This window comes from Labrus bergylta, chromosome 24, assembly GCF_963930695.1.
Source record: "Labrus bergylta chromosome 24, fLabBer1.1, whole genome shotgun sequence".
Lineage (NCBI taxonomy): Eukaryota > Metazoa > Chordata > Actinopteri > Labriformes > Labridae > Labrus > Labrus bergylta.
The window spans coordinates 1,185,300-1,197,564 of record NC_089218.1 but is presented as its reverse complement, the minus strand read 5'-3'; the positions used below and the strand labels follow the sequence as shown (position 1 = coordinate 1,197,564).

Genomic DNA, 12,265 nt, shown 5'->3' with positions numbered 1-12,265 from the left:
TTAAATAAATGTAGATAATATTTAACCTTTTTAAAACAGAAGTATCAGTAATTTATTTGAATGAATCAAATTTGAACCTACAACTCAATATACCTGTAAAGATGCTGCTAAACAAGTGTAAAAACATGACAGAGAAAGTAGAGTCCTACAATGCATAATATAAGATAAGATAAGATAATCCTTTATTTATTCCACAACGGGGAAATTTACAGTGTTACAGCAACAAAGAGCAAACAGAAAGTGAACACAGTACAATTTAAATAAAAAAAATAAAAATTAAGAATGTACAAAAAAATAGATAGATACTAAAAAATAGATTTAAAAAAAAGATAAATCAATCATCTTTTGTTGGACCTACTGTCAGCTTTTGTAGGAAATTAGAAGTATAAAAAGTATATTAGTTAAAGAAAATATAAATACATAAATATTTTTTTATGTATGCTTTACACCCTTTTTTCATTTTTTTAAATCTATTTTTAGTATCTATCTATTTTTTTGTACATTCTTAAAAGTGTAACATGTTATTGCACAAAGTGGATTTGGTAAATATAATATGACATTAATATAACATTATTATTGCACAGAGTCAGAGTGAATTGTCCAGTTATGTGTGTGTATATACTCTGCCACTACACCATAATTTACCTTATTGGCACTATATTTTTTATATTTGTTATTTTTTATGATTTTCTATTTATTTATTTATTGTATTTATTATTATTATTATTATTTTTAGCATCTATTTTTTAGCATCTATTTTTTGTACATTCTTCATTTTTCTTTTTATATTTAAATTGTACTGTGTTCACTTTTGTTTGCAATCTTTGCTGCTGTAACAATGTAAATTTCCCCGTTGTGGGATAAATTATCTTATATCTCTATATTTATATTTGTTTAATTAATCAGTCACTGCAAAATAATAACTGTATATATTCGGCCACTGCACCATAACTTCACTTATTTGGACTATCTTTTTTTTTAATTCATTTTATAAATCTATTTTTAGTATCTATCTATTTTTTTGTACATTCTTAATTTTTCTTTTTATATTTAAACTGTGCTGTGTTCACTTTTTGTTTGCTATCTTTGCTCTTTGCTGCTGTAACACTGTACATTTCCCCGTTGAGGGATAAATAAAGGATTATCTTATCTTATAATTGCCCACAAGGGGGCGCTCTCTCTCCAAGCGCTTGGCTAAATCTGGGACTGTTGACGCTGATTTGACGCTGGTTTGACGTTGGGGACGATGACGTCAGCACGTCTGCAGCCTAGCAGCAGAAGATACGGCGTAAACAAAACAGGCAGCTACAGAATCAGCTAACGCTAAGCAGCAAACGTGTTTTTGAGTGAAATACGCAGTTACGCTGCATTCGGCTACATTACAAACTATTTAAATCTAACACTACGCTCCGCTTTCAGCTGTAATATGGTAGAAGACTCGTTTACAAGATGCTGAGACTGATACTAAGGTCCCGTTATAGCTAGCTGCGTTAGCTTCAGGTAACCGGAGATAACGGGACGAACATTTGGTATTTCTGTAAATTGCGGATCTTTAAGACTACGTTTGTTTATACCGCATGGTAATGGTTACTTGTTTCATCAACACTTGTTGTGTTTTATGTTGGTAAAAGTTGATTAAGTTGCTGCTGTCGTAAGTTAGCCAGCGATGTGGCTAATTAAGAGGAAAAGTCGATCAGCTGTTTAAAGAGGAGGGGGGGGCGATGACCTCTTGACCTCTTGACCTCAGTCTTCTGGACTCGGACTGAGATGTTCAGCCTGATGGCGAACTGCTGCAACTGGCTGAAACGATGGCGAGAGCCTGCGAGGTACACAATGACGTCATTCTGTTTAAATCAGGAGTTTGTAGTTTTTATAGTTTGTAGTTTGTAGTCCCTGCTGTAGTAGAGATTCTCCTGTTTTCTCTTATTTCCACTGGATGACAGCAGTTTGTCACCATCCTCTTTTCTCAAACAACTTTTACTAACAGCCATAACTGTTTGTTTGTTTGTTTGTTTGTTTATTTATTTATTCATTGCACTAAAACTGTTTATTTACTCATCCAGTCACTGCACAATAATAAGATAATCCTTTATTTATCCCTCAGCGGGGAAATTTACAGTGTTACAGCAGCAAAGAGCAAAGATAGCAAACAGAAAGTGAACACAGAACAATTTAAATAAAAAAGAAAAATTAAGAATGTACAAAAAAATAAATAGATACTGAAAAATAGATTAAAAAAATAAAATGAATAAATAAAAAATAATAAAAAATAAATATAAAAATATAGTGCAAATAAGTGAAGTTATGGTGCAGTGGCAGAATATATACAGTTATAATTTTGCAGTGACTGATTAATTAAACAAATATAAATATAGAGATATAAGATAATCCTTAATTTATCCCACAACGGGGAAATTTACAGTGTTACAGCAACAAAGAGCAAACAAAAGTGAACACAGTACCATTTAAATATAAAAAGAAAAATTAAGAATGTACAAAAATAGATTTTAAAATAAAATGAATAAATAAATACTATATATATATATATATATATATAGTGCAAATAAGTGAAGTTATGGTGACTGAAAGAATATATACAGTTATTATTTTGCAGTGACTGATTAATTAAAAAAATATAAATATAGAAAGATATGATAATCCTGTACATTCTATTTTTTAGTATCTATTTTTTTGTACATTCTTAATTTTTCTTTTTATATTTAAATTGTGTCCTGTGTTCACTTTCTGTTTACAATCTTTGCTCTTTGCTGCTGTAACACTGTAAATTCCCCGTTGAGGGATAAATAAAGGATTATCTTATCTTATATCTCTACATTTATATTTGTTTAATTAATCAGTCACTGCAAACTGATAACTGTATATATTCTTTCAGTCACCACAACTGTCTATTTATTTATTTATTATTATTATCATTCATTCACTGAACATCAATTGCTCTGGCCACTTTTTGCATATTTCTCTTTCATATCAACACAAATATATTTTTGTTGTTTTTGTAAACGCTGCTGTTTAGGATTGCTGCGAACAAAGTTTTGTGTCCTTGTATACAATGATAATAAAGATTCTATCTATCTATCTATCATAGCCAATGACAGGTTACACTGATCAAACATAGTTGATTCATAAACTTGTGTTGCTCTTTAGAAACTATTCAACCAGGGTAATGCAAAGAAGGCTCTTACAGCAAAGTTCAAATGATTCAAACTGCTTCAATCTCTCCTCTTCATGAGGTACATGTTTTTTTTAATATGAAATACTCCCTATTTGACCCAAGTTATTATTAGAACTTAAAACATTATTCAATAAATCTCTTCAGAGTTTTACAGAAAGATAACTTATTCAACATTCAATTTTAAATGGTTTCATATCATCTTTTGAGGAGGGTTTTTTCATCTGCTTAATTTTTCGTGAAATTATAATGGGCCTTCCCTTTTACTATACTTTAAAGATTAACACTCATCACAAGTTCCCAAGGAGCCATAAGTGATGTCTTCAAATAGCTTCTTTTCCTAAGAATATTTATTTTTCTGCAATACACAGCAAATATAGCAGAAACTACTCACATTTAAGGAGCTATAACCAACACATTTTTAACATTTCTTGTTAAAAAAATAGTAAAAACCATTATCACAATAATCAGCTGTGTATTTAGCTTTGATTGACTGAGTTGTTAACCATTACAGATCTATTTGTCAGGCCCGTTTGCTACATTTATATGGCAAACAGCTCAATAATTGATCAAAGTAATTTAGGAAATGTTTTTTTATGAAGTGATACTGAAATGAAATGACTCGTCTTGGGGTGAAGACAATACAACATTCCTGATTGTCCAGAGCTTTTTAAGAGCATGCCTTAAACCTCCAGTCATTATTTCCAGTGTATTTAAAAAAAAAGAAAAAGGGATTCTCCCTCGTTACAGAGTCGTTAAAACACTACAGGTGTAAAATAGCAGGACCAGAAAATGTTATAGGGAGGCCTTAAACCACGTGGTGCATGTGAGACATCTGGTCCTTTGGACTTAGTCAGAAATCCTCACCTAATCCCACAGCCAGGTCTGGTCAGTGGGTCTCTTTCTTTGGGCTTGATCTTGCTGTGTAAGGGGGTTAGTAACAGCGTGGACGGAGGGTTATGGGTTAGCGGACACAGGGCGAGCAGTTCTTCACTTCTTGGAGGGTTTACGTCAAGTGGCTGCCCCGATGAAGGCCAGCTGGCTCCAGATGACAGTTAGATGGATAGTGCGGTTGATGTCTTTTCGGCGCAAGTTTCTAAGTTAAGTCCTCATCCATTAGACAACGATGGGTTGTGTTTAAGTGAAGCTTTGTAGTCTCTGTTTATCCTGCAACTCAGACCTTTGTTTTGGTTTATGTTTGTGTTTTACTTCTAGACAACATTTCACCCCAAAAAGTATAATATACACCTGTGATTGCTGTTCTAATTGAAGCTTAAAAATTCAGTGAAACAGGTTTTCAAGGTGCCATAATTTTCACTCTTTCATTTTGTGTCAAAAGACCGTTAAAGAGTGTCTCCAGGCCCTCAAGTACTAAAACGAGAGCACATATGTTAAACTTCTTCTTCTCTATATGACTGATACTTTTGGGGTAAATGTAGTCAGACTATATTGAGTCTTCTTTTAGGGTAAAAATGTAGGAAAAGTGCACATTAAAATTCCCTCTTTGATGGAAACGTCTCATTATTTCGATGTCTAGACTACTAAGTGTCTTGCGTGTGAAAGTCTCCCAGCTTACTGCCCAGGTGTTGGCATGCACACATGCAGTGCATCACCTGTTGCCTGCCCTGATTTGTGTTTTTAGTCAACATCCAGATTGATTTATAACAAGCGTTGTTTATCTCTGAAAACTGGAAATGTTTACAGATCAACAGAAAAAAAAAGAGTCAATTTATCTCCCCCCCAAAAAAAGATGGCTCTACCTCTAGAATAGACAAGAGAGTGATTATTGTTTTATGACAAATATTTTGTCTTAGTTTTATTGCTCTTAGTTTTCCACGGGGCAGTTGCTCACTGAGTCAGAGTAAAGGACTCTGGTTGCGTTGGTCATCCAGATAATAAATCTGGCTTATCTGTGCCCGCAGATGGTAATCAGAGCTAATGCTAGTTATGCCAAAGGCTGCGTCACGTGGCTCTTGTTTTGGTGTTCATTTTTGTTCCATTTCTTGCCCAACAGGAAAGTGACTCTGGTTATGGTGGGTCTGGATAACGCAGGAAAGACTTCCACAGTACGAGGAATAAAAGGAGGTGTGGACCTTTTGCTATAAATGATTGTTGACATCTAATATTCTGCATTGTCTTCCTTTATTAAAGTCGTAAAATCCTCCTGTTTGCTTATTTTCTCAGAAGATCCACATGATGTGGCTCCCACAGTGGGGTTTTCCAAGGTCGACCTGAAGCAGGGCAAGTTCGAGGTGACCATCTTCGACCTGGGCGGAGGGAAAAGGATCCGCGACATCTGGAAGAACTACTACTCCGAGTCGCACGGCGTGGTGTTCGTGGTGGACTCGAGCGACGTTCAGAGGATCCAGGAGACACGGGAAACCATGGCCGAGGTCCTGCAGCATCCGCGCATCGCAGGGAAACCTGTGCTAGTGTGAGTCCTCCTACATCCAGGAAATGTAAACCTAAGACAACAACAAAAAAGTGTTGTGCATTGAACATGTTTGTAGAATCATAATGCACCTGAGGGGGGGAGGCAGAGAGATGTAGAAGACGAGGACATTCTGGAGAAATTGCCCCCTCTTAATGTCTGAATTTGTTGGTGAATACGTGCACAGCAGGATGATTCCTGGACACGTCTGCTTACTTAGTAATCAGGACACAAAGCACAGGTTGATGCACGGAGAGTTTAAAGTGTTTCGGCTGGTATGCATCGAGTGTTCTAATCAAAAATCCATAATAAGGCCGCAGTCACATCTCCATAAGATTTCCATAAGATTTTTAAAGCAAAATAACTTTGCACCTTGCAGAAATTGAGTTTGATAACTGCCCTTGAAATTACTTCACCTTTTCTTTTTCCTGAAACTAGTTGAGCAGATTCTCGGGGGAGGATTTTCATTCACAGCAGCAGACTCCAATAACTCTAGATTCCTGCTTTCAGGCTTGCCAACAAACAGGACCAGGAGGGAGCGCTGGCCGAAGCAGACATCATCGAGAACCTGTCGTTAGAGAAGCTTGTTAACGAGAACAAGTGTCTGTGTCAGATCGTAAGTGTTTGTGCACCTGTTGTGGGACGCCAGCTGAATGACATTAAGGGTGTTTGCCATTTGAAATACAGTTTCAGATAAAAAAAAAAAAAAGACAAAGAAAGAACAGTTATTTATATATTGGACAGATGGAGGAAGAAAGTTTTTCTGGCTGCTCTCCTGACACAGATTCTTGCTTAATTAAATATGAAAAACCACATTAAGTTTGTGTTGTGTCTTTAAATCTGATGTCTCCATTTGTGTTTCTGCCCCAGGAGCCTTGCTCTGCCGTTCTGGGCTACGGCAAAAAGATTGACAAGTCCATTAAAAAAGGCCTGAAGTGGCTCCTCAACAATATTGCCAAAGACTACGAGGCCATTACTGAGCGTGTGCAGAAGGACACGGCCGAGCAGCGCGCTCTGGAGGATCAGGACAAGAAGGAGAGGGCAGAAAGAGTACGGCTGATGCGAGAGGAGAGGTGAGGACACGATGGGCTAACTCAAGGGGAAACAAATCCAACATTGTTAAACTTGAGTACAAGGACTTTGTTGTTGTTGTATTGTGGAGCTTAGATCATTCAGAGCCAGATAAAGAATGAAATGCATGCAGGGAAATATGAAGGAGGGAGAGGGTGACCACATTGGAAAAGCAAATGAAGGAAGAGACTTGAAGAAATGTCAGAATGCATAAAACTGCATTAAAAAAAAATGCATCAAATATTGTGTTTATTGGAAAGTAGTACACATAAGACTAATTAAATCTGACCTGGGATCAGTTCATCTGAACATGTAACCAGAAGGTGTGAGTCATTACGCCCCAAAAGTTTAACACCTTGTTCTGCCTGCAGAGACCGAGAGGAGCAAGAGGAGGCAGAACGCGAGGGCAGGCAGATCCAGGAAGAGGATCCTGATGATGAAAACCTGCCATGCCCGTTTCAGCCAATCAACAACGTGATCTGTGAGGTGTGTGGAAACTCTTTGGCAAAAAAACAACAACAACAACAGGCATATGGTCAGTGTCGACCTGTGAAGCTTGAATCGTTTGTTATTTGCTCTTAGAACGAGGACAGGGAGAAAGAGAGGAAGAGGCAGAGAGAGCTGCTAGAGACTCAGAGCAACAACCAGCAGATGGCAGATGTCGAACAAGAGGAAGAAGAGTACGAGGATGAGAACGAAGGGCCACACGACACAAGACAAACGACAGCAAACGGCAGCTCAGGTGAGTATTATGTGCATACAAACATCTCCCTGAATATTAGAGATTGAGAAGGTGATAGATTCAGGGTAGTAAAGACTGCAGTAGAATATGTTAAGGGATAAATTGGGAGGTGCTTTTGTTGTCTGTGCTGAATCCTGGGTCACACCTCTCTCTATGCTCACAGTCCCAACTGCAGAGCAGGACAAAAAGAAGACGAGGAAGCTGCACCTGAAGAGGAAGCACCGCGTGGACCCTCTGAGGACCGAGGACGGCCCGACAGAGAGCCCCACCCCTCCTCCTCCACCAGGTCAGTCAGCGTGTCATCACACTTATTTCCACATCAGCCTGATTTAAACACCTTAAGTGATGATGTTAAGGGACTACAAATGTCCCCCTGCTGCCTCGTCACATCACAGTTTACATCCTGTGCATTAGCAGGAGGCTCTGACGGGGAAGCAGCTGGAGAAAAAGCACTGCAGTGGCTTGTTGTGCAATAAATCAAAATCACACAGCGACCATGTTTCTATAAAGGTCACGCTCGGGGTTGGAAGCTGTTTTGTCGCAAGTTGCGAGTCCTATAAACGGCAAGAGTCTGACAAATTGTTTTCATTTCATCGCTTCCTGATTGATAAGCACCCACAGAGACTATGTACAATCTTCAGAGATGTGGGAACACATTTCAAGTTTCAAGGTTGTCAAAGTTTTTGGATGCTTTTTTAAAATGATACAATCTGTTTTTTTTTTTCATAATCGACTGAATCAAAAAGAAGCAAAGCTCAGCCCATTTGTCAGTTTGTAGCTGCACAGAAGAATGTCGACTTCCCCACCTGAGTGTGACATCACTGAAAAACAGCCGCCTTGCGAATATGAAATGTAAAACCCTTCCTCACGACGAGATGTGGATGTATTTTTGCGTGCTAGAACAATGAAATAAGATGATGTGTAGCTGCTTCATGACGTCTCTGTCCAGTTTGAGTCTTCTCTTTAAGTTGATGTTCATTTTGGAGCGACGGCTCTGATCTGTAAAGAAGTCATTCGAGTGCCCGTTTGAAAAGTTGATCTTTCTTTGTTACTATTTTCTACATGTTTCTTTTTTTTTTCATGTATTTTAGTGGGATGGGCCACGCCTAAAGTTTCTAGGCTGCCAAAACTCGAGCCGCTCGGGGAGACGAAACATTCCGGTAAAGACGCATGAGCCGTCCGGTTATTAACCCTTCATCCCTCGCTGTCACTCACCGTTTGAATGACCTCATTACTGCATCTGTTTTAAACTCATCTTCTCATTAACGCTGTCATCTTGTGGACTAACTGCCACGACATGAACAAGTGCTTCCTCTGCAAAATAACGCTGTGGATTTAGTTTTTCCTCATAAAAAAAAAAAGAAGAAGTGAATATTAGCAGCGGCTGTGAGTCAGTGTGATGTTGCGGAGGAAACACTGAACTCTGTCTGCCTTCAGATGTGTGTCGACTGTTAATTAGCCTCCCCCCCCGACCCCGATCACTGTCTCTCTTCTCCTGCCTCTCACCAGGAATAAGCTTGAATGTGTTTGGATCCTTCGTGGTGGCAGACATCTTAATCAGCTCAAAGGCCTGTCTGTGTTTTCATCCAGCCCACTCTTCTCATCTCACCTCTAACATCTCTCCTCTTTTTATTCTCTCGCTCTGACTCATGTGGTTTTCATTTTCAGGTTTCCATGGATGTAGTTTTCTAACACAGTCGACCCTTCTTTTCCCTCCCACAGAGTTTTACAAGAAGCCTCTCCCGCCTGTCGCAAACAGGCCGCGGCCTAACGGCGACACTCATGATGTCATTTTTTAACCTTGAGATTGAGCTCGTCCAATCATCTTTTTGCTTTCTGTCTCAAGCGAGCGGGGTGTAGACAGCCAGGCAGAGAGACACTACAAACACTACAGACAGACAGGCAGACGACTGCTGCCGTCGGGAGCTTGTGAGTTACCGAAACACTGCAGTCACAGAGCATCATGGGAACTGAAGTCCTTCTCGGAGCCCGTTTCAAAATGGACACATTTCAGCGCAAAACTTTGAAATCTGCCTGACCTGGTTTGATATCCGGTTCTGTTTTCACTCCACAAAAGCACGTTTGGTGCCGAACTCTCTCCTGAAACTTTATTTTCTACTGTTGATGTCAGTGTTACACAGTTTGGACTCTATTTGACAAAGAATGTAAATATGTTTGTTATAACCTTATGTTTATGGATGTTACAGAACAACAGATTTGTATTCACGCAGCCATTAAACATGACCATATTTTACTGTTAAATTTGTACACCTTGGATCCAGTACTATAAGAGAAGTGTTATATGACATTGGGGATGTTCTTGAATGTAGAGCTAAAGGCAGATAGAGGTTTAAAGTGGCTTTTCACACAGCTGAGTGCTTTAATTTTGTAGAAACATCACTCTTATAGCAAGAGTCACAGCTTGAAAGGGGAGGTAGTCGTCACAGATGCATTGCGGGAATAATTTCCATTCTTACACTACATAAAGGTTGTTAATTGGTCAGCTGTTGTCATGGATGTCTCGACATTTCAATGTAATTTGTGCAGTTTGAGGCCAAGAAAAGAATCTGTCATATCTGTACTCTCGCCGGCAGCATCATCTTGTCTTTTTATTTATTGTCAAAAATGTAAACGTATAAAAATATATTTGTCTACAGGGCTACAGATTTTTTTACGCATTCTGCTGTTTACACTGTGTACCTGCTTTTAAAGTGATATTTCTCCCGAGGCGGGAATCAGCCTCAGACTTGCAGCCTCTCAGGCGGCCCCCCAGGTCTGAGCCAGCACTCTTATTATTCCAGCTTTCCTCACTTTTCCTGCACCCATCTTCACTTTAAAACGAGCCGAAAACAACTAAAAGTTCAACTATGAACGTACAAAAACAAATCTGGGAGAGAGAAAAAACACTCCATCGGCCCAATTAGGCTTTGGAAGAGCAACAGCGGGACGATTGAGGAGGAGAAAGTTTTCCAGCACATCTTCACCTGGAGCAGCAGATATTGGGTCAGAGCACCTGAGAGTATGTGTAGCAAAAGTAAGCACACGAAATATCACTTTAAAACTACAAAATTATATTTCCAATCTGCAGTACAGCACCGACTCACTCTTCTACATCAATGTTTGAACAAAATATTTTTTCTACCCTGTTGGATTTTTATAACAGCGTAATAAAAGATGTTTTAAATTTAATCCTGGCTGGGTTTTTTCTTCTATTTGCTGTATTTCTACGTTCTTAACAGATACAAGTAGATTAGAAAGAGCTGCACGGAGGTGTTTGTCGGGAACAACTACAAAATGATGGATAGTGTCAGATTTTAATCTTAAAAACCCTCGAGCGGTTTCACTTTTAGAGTCTCAGACAATCTCAGAGGATTTCTGGCATTCTTCCTGCAAATATTCATCTTACACGCAGAAGCCTGAACCTGTTTTTATTGTTAACTTAACACTTAAATCTCTGAGAATCTATTAAATACTGAATTTATGATGGTTTTCTGTTTAAAAAAATCATAGTTTACTCAAAGATGGTGGCCAGCAAACAGTCAGATGAGGTTATAATAATATGTTATGAAGCTGCCTCTACTAGAGCACCTGACGTCCCATTAGGTGATCACTTTTAGTTATTAAATGCACAAAGATAACCTCCAATGTGTGGCTCATTAACCCACTGCTCCTTCAATGTGAACGCAACTACCTCACAAGCAAGTCTTTATCTTGTGTGTGCAAGATGATGCACAGGTACGTACTTGAACCTTGATGAGCCCGACTGAAGTTTCATTTATGTTGCACATTTTTGTTTTTCAGCTGACAAAAGGCTGCTGACCTAACGCATGTCAGAGGAAACATTTTCCTTCTCATTCTCTGTCATTTTGGTTGACTTTCACACTGATGTGTTTTGTGGTGTTTGTTCCGTCTCATAAGACATTTTTTAGTTTACATTAAATACATTTGATTTGTTGAAAATGTTCAGAAATGTGGGTCAGCATCTCACTGTTAGGAGGTTGTTGTGGGTCCGGATGCTCGAGCAGTTGAGAACGACAGATGGACAAGACTTGACACTAGATAGAATGTTTACAGAGTTTTTAGGTTTTAACAATCGCCCCTGCTAGTCGTGGAAAGAATGCAGGACAATTTCACTTTGGCATCAGTTTCACTTCAGAAAAAACGGGGGGCCAGAATGCATCAGCAATCGGCTTCCTGCAAAAATAAATGTAGCCATTGTCAAACATCTGATAGGAGCTTCTACAGGCCGCATCACTTGCTAACAGGAACATTGCAATAATGTGCTGCTGCCTCATTACTGCTCTCCACAGACAGGCTTCATTTAGGTGAATTATGTCATGACAACGGAGCTGGAATTGATTGCAGCAACGCTTTGTCCTGCAGGTCGAGGGCGGCAGATGCAGCCGTTGCCTAAAGAAGAATCTTTAAACCATCAATACCCGTTCTCTGTATACTTACACTCTCACATCCATCTGTTTGAACTCTCCAGGAGGGTGCGTTGTGATTAAGTGTTTTAATTGACTTCCTTTAATGCCCCCAAAAATCTGCCTGTCATGTGTCTGATGTAGTTTGAGAAGTTTTGAGCGTATACCAAATTACAAAAATGCCACAAAAGCTGAAGGATTATAAAAAGAGTCTGCATTGAGGGTTTTTTCAGTGGAGGATATCTCTCCCTCTGCCACAATGAAATGTCGCTCTACATTGTTGTGCAAATGTGGCTGCAGAGTCTGAGCGTATAAAAATGTTCTGCTGTTACAGGCGTCTGTATGGGGAATATGTCAATCTGACACCAAGTTTATTCTGTGAACCTGCACAAAACACTCTCACTTTG

General features: G+C 38.9%; 1 protein-coding gene across 4 annotated transcripts; it reads left to right on the top strand.

Annotated features, from left to right (window-relative positions):
* The first annotated feature begins 1,243 nt into the window (after positions 1-1,243).
* Positions 1,244-10,623, top strand: arl13b (ADP-ribosylation factor-like 13b). Of its 4 annotated transcripts, none has more exons than XM_029281459.2 (10): positions 1,244-1,826; positions 5,205-5,275; positions 5,378-5,624; positions 6,132-6,237; positions 6,492-6,694; positions 7,064-7,178; positions 7,275-7,434; positions 7,598-7,720; positions 8,526-8,594; positions 9,157-10,623. In XM_029281459.2, the coding sequence occupies exons 1-10, from the start codon at positions 1,768-1,770 to the stop codon at positions 9,231-9,233; spliced, it is 1,230 nt and encodes a 409-aa protein (XP_029137292.1). In that variant the 5' UTR covers positions 1,244-1,767; the 3' UTR covers positions 9,234-10,623. The 4 variants fall into 4 exon arrangements, with proteins under 4 accessions (XP_029137292.1, XP_020510864.1, XP_020510863.1 ...); XM_020655208.3 differs by having other exon boundaries at positions 1,246-1,826; positions 5,375-5,624; positions 9,281-10,623; XM_020655207.3 differs by having other exon boundaries at positions 1,246-1,826; positions 5,375-5,624.
* Positions 10,624-12,265: the final 1,642 nt, after the last annotated feature.